This window comes from Nansenia antarctica (genome assembly GCF_963989245.1).
Source record: "Nansenia antarctica genome assembly, chromosome: 1".
NCBI lineage: Eukaryota > Metazoa > Chordata > Actinopteri > Argentiniformes > Microstomatidae > Nansenia > Nansenia antarctica.
This window is the reverse complement of record NC_137674.1, coordinates 28,872,217-28,891,328: the sequence shown is the minus strand read 5'-3', so window position 1 is coordinate 28,891,328 and position 19,112 is coordinate 28,872,217. Positions and strand designations below refer to the sequence as shown.

At 44.5% G+C, this 19,112-nt stretch overlaps 2 protein-coding genes across 3 annotated transcripts; both read left to right on the top strand.

Annotated features, from left to right (window-relative positions):
* The first annotated feature begins 1,123 nt into the window (after positions 1 to 1,123).
* On the top strand, positions 1,124 to 4,421 carry rpl13a (ribosomal protein L13a). Its single transcript, XM_080550207.1, has 7 exons — positions 1,124 to 1,185; positions 1,814 to 1,886; positions 2,143 to 2,208; positions 2,464 to 2,565; positions 3,398 to 3,483; positions 3,680 to 3,739; positions 4,057 to 4,421. The coding sequence occupies exons 1-7, from the start codon at positions 1,165 to 1,167 to the stop codon at positions 4,264 to 4,266; spliced, it is 618 nt and encodes a 205-aa protein (XP_080406333.1). The 5' UTR covers positions 1,124 to 1,164; the 3' UTR covers positions 4,267 to 4,421.
* Positions 4,422 to 4,553: 132 nt separating this feature from the next.
* LOC308175183 (heterogeneous nuclear ribonucleoprotein R) lies at positions 4,554 to 14,041 on the top strand (the record flags this gene model as incomplete). Of its 2 annotated transcripts, XM_080550205.1 has the most annotated exons (11): positions 4,554 to 4,793; positions 5,787 to 5,944; positions 6,660 to 6,778; positions 7,530 to 7,637; positions 7,909 to 8,022; positions 9,303 to 9,479; positions 9,937 to 10,072; positions 10,659 to 10,864; positions 11,330 to 11,479; positions 13,139 to 13,260; positions 13,417 to 14,041. In XM_080550205.1, the coding sequence occupies exons 2-11, from the start codon at positions 5,791 to 5,793 to the stop codon at positions 14,039 to 14,041; spliced, it is 1,911 nt and encodes a 636-aa protein (XP_080406331.1). In that variant the 5' UTR covers positions 4,554 to 4,793; positions 5,787 to 5,790. The 2 variants fall into 2 exon arrangements, with proteins under 2 accessions (XP_080406331.1, XP_080406332.1); XM_080550206.1 differs by lacking the exon at positions 4,554 to 4,793 and having other exon boundaries at positions 5,838 to 5,944; positions 10,659 to 10,759.
* Positions 14,042 to 19,112: the final 5,071 nt, after the last annotated feature.

Sequence of the window (19,112 nt, the reverse complement as noted above, 5' to 3'; positions counted from 1 at the left end):
CACAAAATGTCATTATTCATAATAAAGTGTAGCATAAAGGTAGCATCAACAGTCTTCAAGGACGCTCAGTGAAGGAGAGAGATATCTTGAGGTGGTGCATTGCAGTTGGGTCGATCTGCGGAACGACATGATGACACTATTAGGCACTATGAATGAATGGTCTTTATTGTCATTGCTATAGTACAGGTACCAAACAACGACATTTAGGAGGGGTGGCTCCCCCGGTGCTAGGAAAGAAAAAAAAACACAAGAAGGGAAGGAGCTGGTTTACATAAATAAATAAAGGCTATGTACACTATCCTATGTATGTACACTACAGAGGAGTGGCCACAGAGGCTGCATCACACTGCTGACCATGTGAAAGACTGCCAACTGAATTGAAAGACTCATCCAATATCGGTCAGTGCACCGATGAAATGCGCTTGGTCATCCCATGATGTTCTCACCCATTGATGTAGTTGGTCAAATCCACTAGGCCAGCAGTTCCCACACTTGGGGTCCCATCATGTCAAGTCAAGTCAGCTTTATTTATATAGCACATTTACATACAGCAGCAGCTGAACCAAAGTGTAGAACAGGTAAAGTGCAGGATATTAAATAAAATGCAACACAATACAAGTCATCATCTCAGTATCATGAGTATCCCATGAATAAGACTAAATTATAATAGTAATATAATTACAATACAATTATTTGTATTGCTTTTTTCCCAAGCACCAGGGGAGCCCCCCCTCCTAAATTTCGTTGTATGGTACCTGTACTGTATTAATGACAATAAAGACTATTCATTCATTCATTAATTAATTAATTCATTCATTGTGTATGAAGACAAACATTGGATGTGTATTGCACCTGTAGCATATCATTGCAGGCAACCAATTGAAGCACATTATTATGAGTTGGCATAGCCACCAGTCAAGTTGCAATCAAGGGAGATTATTGATGTCAATTTGGGACAAAAAGGTTTAGGAGCCCCTGCAGGCCTATATATGTGAAGTCTATTCTTACTTTACTCGGAGGGTGGCGATGAAGACGGTGTCCACTGACTGCTCTAGTTCTATGCAAATCTCCCGAGGAAGAAAATAAACGCGTCGTCACGTCCGCTTCCTGTCTGCCCCTGTCTTTTACGGTGGGCCACCCCGTCTCTCTTTCTTTTCGCACGTCATGGCGGACCGGTTCAATAAGGTGTGTAACAGCGCTAGAGCAAACATCTCTCTATTTACTTCCATTTCGTCGCAAAACGTATATTTTGGACCAAAATGAGACTTGATTATAGGTGCGTGTGTTTATGCGGTTTTAATAAGCCGTATTTCAGCGCATTAGTTGCATTTTTTTGGACACATGAATGTCATGTGTCGCTGGCCGACTAAACGCGTTGGCAGACATGCCTTCCTCTGGATTCGGACCGTAGACTGGATTAGCACTTAGCTTCGGACGCCTCAGGAGAAATCTCTTGATTCTCTTGGCATTTGGGTAAATTCTTCCGAATCGGACGTGTTGATTTATTGAAAGTGTCAAAATGCTTGAAGGCCTTACAGGCGGCTAAGCTAATGTCGTAGCATTGCCATTGTAGCCCAGTCAATGCTCTGCGTGGCCATGTGGGGCCCCGTAGAATAAGAACTATGCATATATGTTGATTAGTATTGCTTGTCAGTGATGTTTACCACAGTAAATTATTCGAGTTTAACGACCATGAGAATACTTTACATGCACTACCATCTGAGACAAAGCAAAAACCGCATGAACTTTTGGAGCCCACCGAGTAGAAGGTCTTCTTCTAACATGAGGATCTGCTCGTTTCTGATGTTAACAGGTTCTGCTGTTAGATGGCAGAGGCCATCTCCTCGGTCGTCTTTCCGCCATCGTGGCCAAACAGGTCCTTTTGGGTGAGTTTTGAAAACGAGTAAACTGTCGTTATGTAACCGGTCGCTATAATTCTCTTGAATCCGTCATTCAAGTTATGCCCAGACCCGTTCATCCTAAACTGTCGGTGATGTTTCTCCTACCTACATTGCTTGAGTTTAACAACCATGAGAAAACCTTTCATGCACTACCATCTGAGACAGTGTCTTAAACCTGTATCTTGCTGTTTACCCACGTTTCTTGCGTTTGAGTAACATTCTGTTTGTATTCTCCTACTAGGCCACAAGGTGGTAGTTGTGAGATGCGAGGGCATCAACATCTCCGGTAACTTCTACCGTAACAAACGTAAGTATTTTTTAGGTTTGTCCGGTAGGGTACTGACTTACAGTAGGCCTACAGTATATGTAGATATCTGTAGCTTTCCTTATTGTCAGTGATGTTTACCACAGTAAACTATTCGAGTTTAACGACCATGAGAATACTTTACATGCACTACCATCTGAGACATAAAGGAACAGTTAAAACCTCTGGAGAACTTTTTGCATGTTCTGCTTGACTTGGAGTATTGGATGTGACTCTGCTGTCCCTGTGTTTGGACAGTGAAGTACCTTGCCTTCCTGCGTAAGAGGATGAACACCAACCCCTCTCGTGGCCCGTACCACTTCAGAGCTCCCAGCAGGATCTTCTGGAGGACGGTCAGAGGTGAGATACCAACTGCTCCAGCTTTTACACAGGGTTCCCGTGCTGGTCTTAAAAAGCCTTTAAGTCTAAAATCCAGCAGGCCGATTTATAAGGCATAAAAAGGTCCCACGTTTCAGTTATTAGATCTAAAAAATGAGGTGCTAGGTCTAAAAAAAATTGATTAGCTTGTCCTGCAAGGAAATTAGTCCGACCACATCTATTTACGTGGAAATGAATGATGCTGGAACAAAAAAAAAAAGGCAATTCGCTGACCCCCGGGAGAAATTATTGGTGAACGAAGCTACGGCACGATGACAAAAAACTATCACATGGTGTAGTGAATAGGTCTAAAATTCTATTCAAAGAGGCAAAAAAAAGAAGGGCCTTAGACTTGTTGAAACTTGTAGGAACCCTGTACTGGAGTGGTTCATTAAGTTGGAAAATTATCACTAGTCTTTGCCATTTATTAATAGGTTGACATCAATTGTCTTAAGTAGTCATAAATGCTGAACCTAGCACAACGGTTGTTCCTGGCTTGACTGTGATGAAACTCTTATCCCGAAACTGATCATATGTTGATGATACAAATCTACGGATCTGACTGCTGAGTTAAGCCGGGCCACAATGTTGTGCTGGTGTTGTAGAACATTCTATGCATATTTCACCTCCACAATCTGACATCAACGATGCTAGTCACGTGGTCTGTCATTGTTGTCTCGTCTTATGACATTCAACTTGAGTCTCCAGTTAAATGTTAAACTTTTATAATAACTCCTATTACGGTACTTTGAGGTAATATAAATGCCAAGGAACGTCCCTGACTGTGTCCCCCCTCCTTTTCTGACCCCACCAGGCATGTTGCCCCACAAAACCAAGAGGGGTCAGGCTGCCCTGGAGAGGCTGAAGGTGTTCGATGGCATCCCCCCTCCTTATGACAAGGTTTGTGACCCCCCCCCCTTCCAGCATAACCCCCAAAGATTGATCCTGTGCTGTCGATGATGCTATTCTTTTTACCTACATTGTTTGAGTATTAACTTTGAGAACACTCCTTATTTATCTGAGACACATGTTTCCCCTCAACCCTCTGGTGGAACAGCTGTTGCTTCTGTCTCTGATGTTCATTTGTCTTCCACAGAGGAAGCGCATGGTGGTCCCAGCTGCCCTCAAGATTGTGCGTCTGAAGCCCACTCGCAAGGTAAGACTAGAAATATCATTATGATAATTTTGGGCTGTAATGGCAACCCCAATAGCAAGCCAACAGTACTGTGCGCTAGCTGGACGTGGCCATTTGGCGCTTATAAGTAGCTGTTGCCTGTCTAGGAGTACGTAGTATTGCCTATTGTCAGTGATGTTTACCACAGTAAATTATTCGAGTTTAACGACCATGAGAATACTTTACATGCACTACCATCTGCGACATAAAGCGTGAAGTCAGAACCACCGGAAGCCTAGATGGTGGCTGTTCTAACATGGTTATAATCTGCCCGTTTCTCTCCCTCCCGCCACCACTAGTTCGCCCTCCTCGGACGTCTTGCCCATGAGGTCGGCTGGAAGTACCAGGCCATCACCGCCACCCTGGAGGAGAAGAGGAAAGAGAAGGCCAAGATCCGGTACACAAAAGTGAAGACCGTGAACAAGCTGAAGAGGCTGGCAGAGAAGAACGTAGAGGCTAAGATTTCCAAGTACACTGATGTACTGAAACAGTATGGAGTCCTTGTCTGAGCGGATGTCTCTTGGTCAATAAAGAGAAATAAATGTTTGTAGAAAGTGTTTGACTCTTTGTTTTGTTTACCTGTATGTTATATTTCAATGAGTGGCAATGGTGTTATAGGAGTTTCACCTGATGTAAAATAAATCTGCAAAGCACTTGAACATTTGTAATGGCTTGCAAATGCGGTTATTGCAATCTAAAGATGTCAAGAGGACATACTTTACAATCTAGTTTATTTAATTTGGCTATTATGCTTTCGCATGTGCAGTAGTGATTCATTCCTTGCTAAATGCGTCAATCCTCTTCATCATGACGACCCTGTGATGTGCTGTGGGAAACCCCGTAGAATGAGTACGTGCGCGCCGCTGGTGTCGGTCGGGTTGTCCGCGAGGAAATACGTGAACGAGCACCAAAAGCTGTCAATTCTCCGGTGTGCAGACCCAAATAAACAACATAAAAAAACCTCACTTTGGACCTTTTGTTTACAATCGTATTAGCGCGACAATTTGGAACCACTGTGACGGGAGTTCGAGTTCCGGTAAGTGCATCATTTTTTCTGGCCGGTGATTCGTTGTGGAGGAATGGATCAAAGTGGACTCAAAATTGCGATACTAGCCATGTCTGAGACGGTTCGCTTACCACCAGGGCCTGTAAAAAGGCATGATAAATAATAACCAACTTGTAATAAAGCTGTTTGCTACCTTCAGCTGTTTGACTGATCTTGCTTTGTCTGCTTTGTCTAAACACGTTCACATTTATTACGTCTCGTCCGAGAATTAGGGGGGCGGGTCGGTTCGCTATTTGTACACAGACAAGCCCACGTCCCACTCCCAGACATGGCTAGCTTTAAGCAAATACACTGTTTGCTATAACCGAAGAAGATATTATCAATCTTCTAACGTATGCTAGCTTCAGTTATAAGCTAACTTTCAGCGCCTCCGAAGAATCTATATTTTTTGACTGACTTTGGTTGCTAGTGAACGAGAGAACGAGTTGGTTATTCTGTCGGTTTGAATCAGGGCACGAGACGGCCACTTGTACCTGTCTGGCACGTGACGTCAGTTGTCTGCCACCTCAAGTGTCGCTAATGACATTGTCAGACGACTTGTTAGTTAATTATGTAATTAATTAGTTGGCTGCCTGTCTTAGTTTATTTCTCGGATTTCTACGAGTCCAGTTTTCCATGTATCCCCTGAATGTCTATAGACAGAGGCCAGATTCCTGCTCTGCGTATTGGAGTTGGGTTGGGCTCCTGCAAGACAGCACCATTTGGTTATAACTTGTTAGACTTTGTTCAGACAGAAATTAGGAATAGCTACATGATTTAATTGAACACACACACACACACACACTGCACATTTGCATGTTATGTTTTCATGTCATTGTTAATAATGAGATGTTTGCTATGAACTATATATGTACTATAACTATATATATATGTATGTGTGTATGGTTCCTTGTGTGGTCCCTGTCCGATTGTGCACTGCACTTCCATACCATATGACCATTGACTGTCATTATCTGGCCTCAGGAGAATGGCTGCAGAGGTGAACGGCAGTTCAGCTCTGGTGAAGGAGGAAGAGGAGCCCATGGACGTTAGTTCAGAGCACACAGAGAACTACCAAACACTGCTAGACGCTGGCCTTCCTCAGAAAGTGGCTGAGAGTCTGGATAACATATTTCAGACCGGTAAGACGAGCGACAAGCCTATCCTTGCAGTTCATGGCATTTTACATTATTTCAAAGACGAATTCCAGTCAGTTGAAGAATATTAAATTAGCTGCTATTCATCTTACAATATGAATTGTAGTTCATGGCTTTGGTTTAATTTGACGACCTTCATGCAATGGCATAAAGCGTAGGAACAATGCTACATCAACCGGGGGGTGGTGGTGGGAAGGGGCCCGTCAGTGGTCAGTACTATTCGTCTGCTACATGCAACTCACTGGTCAGTCTAAGGGGGCGGGGGGAGCGCATTGCTGTGGAATGGTGACAGGCAGAGACCTCTGCCTCCCGAGCGACATCATGTTTCAGTAGCTTTCGCCAGGACCCTCATACAACACTCAGACATGGAATGTGTGACTAAGGGGAGGCTGACGGAGGTAGGAATCGGAGGACGGGGCTCATTGTAACGCACGGAATGAAAGGAGGAACGGTATCAATCACCCACTGAAAGGTAGTTCGTTTAGTACCGTTCCTCTTTCCATTCCACGCATTGCGATGAGCCCGTCCTCCGATTTCTACCTCCGCCAGCCTCCCCTGGTATGACTCCAATCAGATCTATTAAAAGAATTTCCACTTCCCTCCCTCCTAAACTCTCTCTCACTCTCACTGCCCCCACCCTATCCCCCTCTGTCTCTCTCTCTCTCCCTGTGTGTGTGTGTGTTGTGTCTGCGCGTTCCAGGTCTGGTGGCGTACGCAGACCTAGACGAGAGAGCCATCGACGCCTTGAGGGAGTTCAACGAGGAGGGAGCCCTGTCAGTGTTGCTGCAGTTCAAGGAGAGTGACCTATCACATGTACAGGTGGGTCATTCCTACACACCGCTCCGAACCTCAACCAATCGGTGTATGTATCTGACGTGTGAGACAATGGCTCTCGTCCTTACTCAGGCTCTGACCCTCAGAGTACATGTGAAGGCTGGCGGTGTTTCTGAATTGTTGATATTCCGGGGGCGTGTTTGAATGTTTAATGTCTCTGTATTTTGCCTGCTAGCACCGAAGGGGATGGTTCTAGCACCGGGCCTAGTACACATACTGTCCTCCTGAAGCCTTAAAGTAAAGGAGGGATTTATTACCAAATGCAAAGAAGTGTTGAGAAATGTTTTTTCGAAAAAGTGAACAGTATGGATTTCAGCTGAAAGGTATGACTGGTCCTTAAGGCATCTGAGGTAGTCCCTCAGGTTCATTGGGTGCTCTGCATATAAATCCAATTGCTTTCCCTCCCTCCCTCCCACTCTCTCTCTGTCTCTGTCCCTTTCTCTCTCTCTCTTTCTTTCTTTCTCTCTTTCTCTCTTTGTTTTTTTCTCTCTCACTCTCTTTCTCTCTCCCCCTTTATCTCTCCCTCCCACTTTCTTTCTATTTCTCTCTGTCTCTGTCCCTTTCTCTCTCTCTTTCTTTCTTTCTCTCTTTCTTTCTCTCTCTCACACTCTCTCTCTGTTTCTCTCTCCCCCTCTCTCTCTCCCTCCCACTCTTTCTTTCTGTTTCTCACTGTCTCCCTTTCTCTCTCTCTATTTTTCTCTCTTTCTTTCTCTCTGTCTTTCCCCCTCTCTCTCAGAACAAAAGTGCATTTCTCTGTGGTGTGATGAAGACATATAGACAGAGGGAGAAGCAAGGAAGTAAAGTTCAGGAATCCACCAAGGGCCCAGATGAATCCAAGATAAAGGTGAGGCAGAAGAACAGGGTGTTACTGCACATTCAAACGCTGCCACAGTCAAGAACATCTCCCCTTTCCCTCTCGAGTGCCACGCTTTGATGTTTAATTCCGAGTGACATTATAAGATCACTGCATGCATCACTGCCATGTGAATCAGGGGAGGACACGTGTGTTTGATACCATTTTCTCATTCCATTCCATGCATTACAATGAACCCGTCCTCCCGTTTCTACCTCCACCAGCCTCTGCTAATGTGAATTCTTCTGTCTCTGCTGTGTAGGCACTTCTGGACAGGACGGGGTACACCTTGGATGTCACTACGGGCCAGAGGAAGTACGGGGGACCCCCCCCTGACGACGTGTATGCAGGGGTGCAGCCTGGGATTGGAACAGAGGCAAGGAGCACAACCTGTTTTCTATTGGCTGTTAAAGACACACACATGGTCTGATGGTGAACACGTTATAAATACATTGTATAAATACAGTTAAGTCCATATATATTTGGACTCTGACAGAATTTATTTTATTTTAGCTGTTTACCAAAACAGCTTCAAGTTACAGAACTTTTACATGGTAAAGAAAAACCCCTTCACAACATCCAGCCAAGTGAAAAACAGTTTCCAGGAGGTAGGCATATCATTATCCAAGTGTACCATAAAGGGAAGCCTTCACACAAACAAATACAGAGGGTTCACCACAAGGTGCAAGCCATTCATAAGCTTCAAGAATAGAAAGGCCAGATTAGACTTTGCCAAAAAAAACAGCTCTGTTCTGGAACAGCATTCTTTGGACAGATGAAACTAAGATCAACATGTACCAGAATGATGGGAAGGAAAATTATGGAGAAGGCTTGGTACGGCTCATGATCCTAAGCATTCCACATCATCTGTAAAAAATGTGGAGGCAGTGTGATGACATGGCACTGGGTCACTAGTGTTTATTGATGATGTGACAGAAGACAGAAGCAGACGGATGAATTCTGACGTGTTTAGGGATATTCTGTCAGCTCAGATTCAGACATTCAGCAAAGTTGATTGGATGGCGCTTCACAATACAGATGGACAATAACCCAAAACATACTGGGTAAGCAACCCAGGAGTATTTTAAGGCAAAGAAGTGTAATATTCTGCAATGGCCGAGTCAATCACCTGATCTCAACCCGATCGAGCATGCATTTCACTTGCTGAAGACAAAACTAAAGGCAGAAAGACCCACGAACAAACAACAACTGAAGACAGCTGCAGTAAAGGCCTGGCAAAGCATCATAAAGGAGGAAACCCAGCATTTGGTGATGTCAATGGGTTCCAGACTTCAGGCAGTCATTGCCTGCAAAGGATTCTCGACAAAGTATTAAAAATGAAAAATGTATTTATAATCCATTGTGGTGGGCCAAAATTATGGAAATTGTGTCACTGTCCAAATATTTCCAGACCTAACTGTATATATGCGTGAAGAGAATGTTACCATGTCACATGCAGCATTGGCCATACAGTCCTGTCTGTCACTCATGGACATGTAACACTGTGACTGCCGATTGCACCTGTTCCTATCGAAGGTTTCACTTACAATGACTGATGTATACTTGATTCACTCCCTGAGACAAATGTACTTATTGTAAGTCCCTTTGGATAAAAAAAGTGTCTGCTAAATGACTAAAATGTAAATGTACATGCAGGTGTTTGTGGGTAAGATCCCCAGGGACCTGTATGAGGATGAGCTGGTGCCCCTGTTCGAGAAGGCGGGGCCTATCTGGGACCTCCGCCTGATGATGGACCCTCTCTCGGGTCAGAACCGAGGCTACGCCTTCATCACCTTCTGCAACAAGGACGCCGCCCAGGAAGCCGTCAAGCTTGTAAGACTTCAGACCCTCAGAGCGACCCCGAGGTGGGCCGGTTCCCTGGACACAGATCAAACTCATTCCCACGCTAAAAAAAGCATCTTCAATGGAGGTTCTCTGTTGAAAAGCATCTTCAATGGAGGTCCTCTGTTGAAAAGCATCTTCAATGGAGGTTCTCTGTTGAAAAGCATCTTCAATGGAGGTTCTCTGTTGAAAATCCCATTTGCCTCAGGACTTGGCTTAATCTGTGTCTGGGAAACGGGCCCAGTGCAGTCCAGAGAGCATGAATTAGTCATTTTCAGTATTTACTCGTGGGTTATTAAATCCCTGTTCTTGAGCCATGTTGACAGCTTGGTTGTTGTGACTCAGACTCATGCAATAGTGACCGTATCTGTGAAACTGTATCTGTGCATGACGCAGCTACCTGTGCCAGGCCTCGATCTTAAGACCCATGTCCTTTTTTTGTTTTTAGTGTGATAATTATGAAATCCGGTCGGGTAAATACCTGGGTGTCTGCATCTCTGTCGCAAACAATCGGCTGTTTGTTGGGTCAATTCCAAAGAACAAGACAAGAGAGAGCATATTGGAAGATTTCAGCAAAGTCACAGGTTAGAGAAAGATCAGCACGATTTCTGCAATATATTCAATTCACATTGAATTCTGAATGTCTTCTCATTGAATCGAAAAACATGTGTGATCTATTTGAAATTTCTTCCTGACAACAAATAAGGATTCTTTTTATTTCACACTTGCATAGAGGAGGAAATGGATTGAAGTTAGATCACATTAGTTGACTTCTATCTAAAAAGACCAATCATCGATTCCCACATATTCTATTCATACAGTAACCATGGTTACCCCACCTGGACATAGAGCCCGGTCATTCCTGCTCTGCTGTTTTCATTCGTCTCTATCTGTCACATGGTGTAGCTTTGTGTGTTCTGACACTCATCAGCCATACACACATTCATGAACCCATTCTCAGTGGAGACAGACTTGCACACAGGGGAGGCTGGTGGAGGTAGACATCGGAGGACAGGCTCATGCACGGAACCATGGATGACAATGAGCCCGTCCTCCGATGTCTATCTCCACCGGCCTCCCCTTGTTTGACCACCATAAGAGTTCACGCCCAACAGAACGCTGTTCTCCTGAGTCTTTTTTGACAGTGTAGTTTCTCTATCCTTCCACCAGAGGGCCTCATGGAGGTGATCCTCTACCACCAACCAGACGACAAGAAGAAGAACCGGGGTTTCTGCTTCCTGGAGTACGAGGACCACAAGTCCGCGGCCCAGGCCCGGCGCCGGCTGATGAGTGGCAAGGTGAAGGTGTGGGGGAACCCTGTGACGGTGGAGTGGGCCGACCCGGTAGAAGAACCGGACCCTGAGATCATGGCCAAGGTGAGATCCAGTCCAGTGGAGGTAGAAATCAGAGGACGGGTAATGCATGGAATGGAATGAGGAATGGTATCAAATATATAGTGTGTCCCATGGTATGACTCCAATCAGATGTGAATCTATTTTTAGGAATTTCCACCTACCCTCCCTCGCTATCTTCCTCTCTCTCTCTCTCTCTCTCTCTCTCTCTCTCTCTCTCTCTCTCTCTCTCTCTCTCTCTCTCTCTCTCTCTCTCGCGCCCCCACCATTTCTACCTTCACCAGCCTCCCCAGAGCCCTTAATACCGAGGGAGAAGTCAATATGTGCAGATATATTTTATGCACATCACATATTTTATATATTTAATAAAACATCACAAAAAAATTAAAATAAAAAGCCCAATTTATTCAAAGGGAATATCCTAGATTTAAAGACTCAAGCAGCTCTCTCCTCTGATGCTGATGTGTGTATGTGTGTGTGTGTGTCCAGGTGAAGGTGTTGTTTGTGAGGAACCTGGCCACGCCGGTCACAGAGGAGCTGCTGGAGAAGACCTTCTCCCAGTTCGGCAAGCTGGAGCGCGTGAAGAAGCTGAAGGACTACGCCTTCGTCCACTTTGAGGAGAGAGACTCAGCCAAGAAGGTGAGTAAGATGTGGAACAGTGTTAATTTTGGCAGGCTTTTTAGTCACTTTGTCTTTGGTGTTTAGATGAAGATGCACACCAGTTCTAGTCACACCAAGTCACCTCAATTGTTCTTAGTTCCAGTCCAGTTCCAGTTGATTCTGGAAAACATTCCAGTGCTGAAACTGCACTGGAATGTTTTCAGTTTTCAACAACTGGAACTGGACTGGAACTAAGAAAAATTGAGGTGACTTGGTGTGACTAGAACTGGTGTGCATCTTCATCTAAACACCAAAGACTAAGTGACTAAAAAGCCTGCCAAAATTAACACTGATGTGGAAGCCAGGGTTTCCGTTAACCGGTAATTACCGGTCTTTGTCCGGTAAAATTTGTTGAAGTCCGACAAATTTAAATCTCTTCAGTCATAATGTCCGGTGAAAATAATTCCCTCTAAGCACAATTTGAATACAATTCGCTTGAATACAAGTTCACATTCTGATTCCTTCTATTTTAAAAAAGACGAATATATAGGCTATGTATTTCTTTTATTATTATATGATTTGACGCCGGCATGATGATGACTCCTAATGTGTAGGCTAGCCTATGCGAAACAGCGGTAATAGTCAGATGCCACATGGGATTGATGCCAGATGGGATTACAGCCTAACCAGTCTATTACCGCTAAACCCAGTAGCCCATTCGGCGATAACCCGGCCCATCTGGCAACCCTGCCAACCCGGCCACCATAATAATACGCAAACGTTGCAGCTCAAAGTGCACCATAGCGAGCGATTAAATTAATGTAAACATGGCAAGACAAAGTAAGCTTAACAATTACTTCATGAAACCAAGCAACAATGAGTCTGAGGAGAAGTCTGGATGAACTTCATTGGAAATATCATTGCTGAGACAGTAAATATCACCGTGGACAAGAAGCTGATTATATACGTGAAGTTGGAAATAAAAGGAAGAGTTGAGACATGTTTTCTGGGCAATTATGATGTGCACTCGGGGACCGCACAGTGTATATTTGACAAAGTGGTGGAGGTGCTCCGCGAGAGAGGTGTGGAGCTGTCCCGCGTCATTGGCCTGGGCTCGGATGGGGCCAGTGTAATGATGGGGAAGCGTGCTGGAGTTGTTGCTCTTCTGAAGAAACAGAGTGCGTTTTCCATTCAGGTGCACTGTGGTGCCCACCGAGTTGCGCTGGCCGCGCTAGATGCTGCAAAGGCTGTTGACCAGGTAGGAGCCTACAAGCACACAACTGCTTCTGTGTACTCCTTTTACAAGCACTCAGCCAGCATATTATAATATATTATATAGCTCGCATCTAATCGTATCGGATGAGAAATAGACATTAAACGGCATATATAGGCTACACAACAGTAATCACCGCGACAAACAGCTATATTATATTTTAATATGATGACCGGAATATCTCACGTTTGTCCGGTAAATCGGAATCTTCCCGGACACGATGACCGGCGCCAATTTTTTCTAACGGAAACCCTGGTGGAAGCATGCTGTGTGTGCATGCATGTGCGTGTGCGTGTTTGTGTGTGTGTGTGCTACCATGTGTTTTTAGAGAATCTCTTGGAAAGTCACATGGGTCCAACCCCCCCCTCTTCACCCCCACACCCCTCCTCTGCCCTCACCCAAACCCCCCCCCCCCCACCATCTAGGCCATGAAGGAGATGAATGGGAAGGAGCTGGAGGGGGAGGAGATAGAGATCGTTCTGGCCAAGCCTCCGGACAAGAAGAGGAAGGAACGGCAGGCTCAGAGACAGACCACCAGGCCCTCAGGGTGAGTGGAGGTAGACCCCCAGGTAACCAGGCTGCTGCTGTAGACCACACGGTAATGAAGGAGCTCAGGCTGGTGTAAGAAGAAGTGATATAAGCCTGTCTTTTCTCTTCTCTGTTTTGTTGTGTCTTGTGTTTATTCTCTGTGTTGGGGTCCCAGGTATGACGACTACTACTACTACCCTCCCCTGCGTATGCCCCCCCCCATGCGAGGTGGGAGGGGTCGGGGGGGGCGGGGTGGGGGCTACTCCTACCCGCCGCAGGATTACTATGGTTACGAGGAGTACTACGACGATTACTACAGCGGCGGTTACGATTACCACGACTACCGCGGCGGCTACGACGACCCTTACTACGGCTACGACGACGTCTACGCGCCGGTGAGAGGGAGGGGCGGGCGGGCGAACCGGGGCGCCCCGCCCCCGCCCCGGGGCCGAGGAGCACCACCCCCCCGCGGTAGGGGCGGATACGTCCAGAGGGGGGCTCCCATGGGGGCTCCAAGGGGGGGCCGCGGAGGCCGGGGGGGGCCCCCTCCCCAGCAGAGGGGCCGCGGCGTGCGGGGCGCCCGGGGGAACCGAGGGGGCAACGTGGGCGGGAAGAGGAAAGCCGACGGCTACAACCAGCCGGACTCGAAACGCCGACAGACCAACAACCAGCAGAACTGGGGGTCCCAGCCCATCGCCCAGCAACCGCTGCAGCAAGGTGGCGACTACTCTGGTAACTATGGTTACAATAATGACAACCAGGAGTTTTATCAAGATTCTTATGGGCAACAATGGAAGTAGACACACACAAAAAGAAAAAAAAAAACACGGATTGGGCAAGAGTTTAACAGCAAGGTTCTGATTGGCTGTGTTATACACCAATCACTGTTCACTGTTCAATTCATAAGAAATAGTAAAAGAAATTAAGAAACCTGCAACATTTTGGCTTAATATCTCACCCTTTTTGAAATACAGTTTGGATCGGTTGCACAACCAATATGGAGTGAAAGATGAGTGTACATGCACACACCAGCTGGCTTCATTCGGTCTAATCTTTTATTTTGCTTTGCTTGTTGTTTCTTGGGACATTTTTGGCTTTATAAGCAAGACAAATCCTTTTATTACTTTTAATTTGTGATTTTGTTGGTTTATGCTTTTCTAAGATGGCGTTTACAGGAAAATGTGGACTATGATTTAAGAAAAAAAATGGAAAAAAAATCTGGCAAAAGCATTTGAAAATCATGAGTACCATTCAAAGAGTGACTGGCCATCAGCCCCCCCCGCCCCCCCCCCCCCCTACCCCCCCAGTGGACTTTCCCCCATAGACATCTCATAGGTAGGCATAGAACTTTGCTTGTACATAATGGCTTTCAAATTAGAGCTTTATTTTCAGTTTTGTTGCAAAGGTGGGGAAAAAAAGATTTGCATTTTTTCTTGTATTTGAGAAAGTTACGTTAACGTTGAATGTTTACCATTTGTAGTGGTAGTCTAAACTGTGTTTTTTCTAAAAAGTGTTACTACAACTTCAAAGCTTTTTTCTCTCTATCTCTATCTCTCTCTCAAATTTTCCCTTTTTAGTCAATTGGTCTGGCTAAACCGTTAACCGCTGAGACAATTTGTTCATTGATGTGACTGTATTTATAAATTGTTCTTGTTACATTTCAATAAAACTCAACCATACTCCATTCAATTATCAGCTACTTCAAATTCAGTCGTGTCATGGCATATTTTGATCAGACCAATTTCGACCGCCACAATTGCCTTGGGCCCGTTAAATGTGAGTGATCCGATTTTTGTTTCTACATGAGAGACACTGCAAATCACTGCTCCGACGACCTCAATTCCATTTCGGGCATCAACCTTTGAACAAAATACAAGTGAAAGTTGTGACAAGTGACATCACAAAGCATTTGACATCACACTTGAATGTGACCAAAGCACAAAAATCACAAGAGTGACACTGTGAGGCCTTTGCTTCCCAGCCTTGTGTCAGTTGGACGTTGTAGTCTGAAACAGACAAGCTCAAAGTTTATTTTGAGAGAACTGCCAGGCCCTCACACAGTCCACCACATATCAGAATCACAGCACGATTGGCTGGCTTGATGTTTGATATTGATTTGTGATAATAAAAAAAAAAGAGAGGCCCTCCTCACTATTTTCTGATGTGGACAGAGTTCTGTATCTTTACCAACTATTGCCCCCCCTCCCCTGACCCTTGACCCCTTCAACTCCCCCGCAGATACCTAATAGTACCGCTTCTTTTCGTTACATTTCCTGTCTCACATTTTCCTTTTCTATTTAGCTGCCCTCCCATCCGTCCTCCGACCGCTTTAAACATGTCAGTGCTTCTGGGTTTTCCTTTACGTTGGTGCTTTCTTTGTTTGTTTGTTTGTTTGTTTGTTTTTTGTTTAAGTTTCTCCTTTTATTCCTGAATCACCCAGGTGAAGACGAGTGGCCGGGGCAGCAGCATGAATGAGTGAGGGAGGAACACATGATCTGTTCTTCCTCCTTCCCCCCCCAGAGAGAGAAAGAGAGAGAGAGAGAGAGGGAGAGAGAGAGAGAGAGAGAGGGTGAGCCTGGTTTACCTCCTCTTCACCGCTAAACTGGAGCTACTTTACGCTCTCCTGCTCCTCTGACCCTCTGCTCACATGCTTTTGCTCAGTAAAAGAAAAGTGGAGACACAGCAGTTTAATGTTTGATGTGTACTGTTTGATGCTGAAATACACAAACAGGAAGCACCTTAGGATGTCATGTCTTTGTCTCAGGGCTGAGGCTTATCATTTATTGGAGCTGACGGTATTATGTTTTACATTCATTCACTTCTCCTCATTTCTATTCATGAGCCTATACGCCAGGAATAACAATGACTCAAACCTGGCCTTAGTGGGGAGTAAAGTATTATTACTTTTTGATTTCAGATAATCACACGGCCCTGGATCTGAAATGTGTGGCGTGCAGGAACAATGATCATAACACAGTTCTAGAGAAGCTGTTCATCAAAATATGAATGTGTCGACGGAGAGTTATGCTCACGTATTAGATTGAAATAGAAATGAAATATAAGGATTATATTGATATTACTGTGTTTACTGAGCAAAACATGGACCATCATCGGCCTGTCCTCCAATGACGGCTTCAGTTGCAAAGCTTTCCCAATCTAGCGCTGCCTGTACATACGTAGGCTAGTACACCACAGATATATCAGTCTTCAGACATACGTAGGCTAGTACACCACAGATATATCAGTCTTCAGACATACGTAGGATAGTACACCACAGATATATCAGTCTTCAGACATACGTAGGCTAGTACACCACAGATATATCAGTCTTCAGACATACGTAGGCTAGTACACCACAGATATATCAGTCTTCAGACATACGTAGGCTAGTACACCACAGATATATCAGTCTTCAGACATACGTAGGCTAGTACACCACAGATATATCAGTCTTCAGACATACGTAGGCTAGTACACCACAGATATATCAGTCTTCAGACATACGTAGGCTAGTACACCACAGATATATCAGTCTTCAGACATACGTAGGATAGTACACCACAGATATGTCAGTCTTCAGACATACGTAGGATAGTACACCACAGATATATCAGTCTTCAGACATACGTAGGATAGTACACCACAGATATATCAGTCTTCAGACCATTGCTTATGCTACTGAGGTTTTCAGTCTGGCTGAGTGTCAAAAGTTATCTGCTACTCCGAAGCCAAAGTCAAAACCAAGCCAAAAAGAGGGCCGATCGAAAAATGATAATCTGGTGTTTGAGTGCTGATATGATAATGTTGAGTCAGAGAGCTCCCTGGATAAGACAAGTAATACACTTCGTCCTGCACTCAGGACCCCCCCGTGCCTCCCGCAGCAAAACAATACCCATATTTCTTTAGATTTGGGGAAAGCAATATTGCTGTGAAGATATGCTTTAGCTCCATTTCCCCCCACGCTCAGCATTTGGAAAATGAAGGACTAATGCAATTGGCACCTTTGTGGTATGTCTGCTGAACATCTCGTGGAGGGTCCACCCCATTGGCTGTCACCTTGTGCAGTGCAGTCTCTGACTGGATGCGGCGTATGAATGGATCTTTGGAAGTACAAAAGATGGACTTAATGATCAACCAATCGTTAGTTCTGTTTACACCCTATAATATATTTAGGACATTTTTGGTCATACATCCGTTTCTAGCAACCATTCTATTTTTTCCATTATATTAATGAATTTACCAAACATATTCAGCTCCAAGGCATACAAATGATGTGCCTTCCAGTTGTCCTATCCACGAGCTGGTGTTGACCAGTAGAGCCTGAACCATTACACTGTTCCTGACAAGAAGGTCTTCAGATAGACCTCTATGGACAGAGACCATGTGTGTTTGATACCATTCCTTATTCCATTCCATGCATTACAATGAGCCCGTCCTCCGATTTCTACCTCCACCAGCCTCCCCTGATGCACAGAGACATTCATATCATGCTGCAGTAGTATAGCTGGGTTTAGACGTAACGTTTATAGGATAGGTTAGCTGTTAGCATTGGGCTGTTATGATTAGCAACATGAACTACTGTAGAATTGGTCTGCTTGTTAGGCAACCCTTATTATTTAGGTGCATGATTTTAAATGTTTTACTCTTGAATTTCAATTGTAGCATAGCATATAACAGTATGTATATGTATATATTACTGTATGAACACATTATAAGGCATTATATACATGCCTGTAATGGGTTATGATGTGTGTTACATGTGTGCGCCTCATAGAAAGTGTTACCGAAAAAGGATATGTAGCATTGGCAATGTTAAGTCTTTTACCATCATACAGTCATTTATAATCCAAAATTAATCCTAACTCCCCCTCGTCCTCCTCAGTGATAATAAGATAGTTTTCATTTCAAATCGCTTTCAAATTAGGAATGAAACCGTGACTAAATATCTACCCCCCCCCCCGGGCATGCCCAGCGTTTGATCACCAGAGAGTCAGTGAGTGTCCCGAGAGCTTGATACATTTCAACAATTTCATTTCCTGTCATATCAGCCTCCCACAGTTCTGCGTAGGGTAGCTTTGACCCTTGCCCCAATGTGCATCTGTGCAAGACATATAACATGCTAATGGGAATGCACCGCCCCAGAGCATAAATAGCCCACGGTGGTATTCATACCATTTATGCGTACTGTACGTACATACTAGGGTAGATATGACTGGGAATGCATTACCTCTACACACTGATGGTCTCCAGCATTGAATTACCAGAAACATTATTTATGAGTTCATATCGTGCCGTATGTGAGTGTTGTGACCTTTCTACATATATTGTTTGCCCTGTGTTGTCTCACATATAACTCATTCAGCAGGCATTGAACTCTCATGGAAATGTTCTTCAACACTAAACATTTTACTGTGTAACTTTGAAGTGGAAGTCCAAAGTAAATCCCTCAAAACTTCACTACACAATTATTCGAGTGTTTTGTATTGGAATCGCTTAATTGACTTGGAATGGATGGACAAAACTTAGCTACACCACAATCTTCCAGAAATCTATATCTAATCTATAATGCACTTACATTTTTCTTCAATTACAACAAAATTGTCATCAAACCAGGAGCCAAATCCAATTCATGATCGTCATTCTGTGAACAGTTCAACAGTCAAACGATGCAACCCACCATGCCAGGCCCTGGACCACCCGCCTCTGGCCCCGGCTCTATTGTCACACACAAAAACAACAGCAAAAAGGAATCAACAACAACAACGACAACAAATAATCTGATTAATTTCAGACGACTTCCACCAAGTGATGTAAGTACTTCCTGTATTGCATTTTAACGCCTTCCTTTTGTCACCTGACTTATATCTATCA

What these genes read in the sequence shown, in the direction of transcription:
- rpl13a (XM_080550207.1), top strand. Translation starts at nt 1,165, where the DNA reads ATGGCGGACCGGTTCAATAAG. An exon ending in TGGCGGACCGGTTCAATAAG is followed by an intron (nt 1,186 to 1,813) that starts GTGTGTAACAGC and finishes TGATGTTAACAG; the next exon opens with GTTCTGCTGTTAGATGGCAG. An exon ending in GGCCAAACAGGTCCTTTTGG is followed by an intron (nt 1,887 to 2,142) that starts GTGAGTTTTGAA and finishes TTCTCCTACTAG; the next exon opens with GCCACAAGGTGGTAGTTGTG.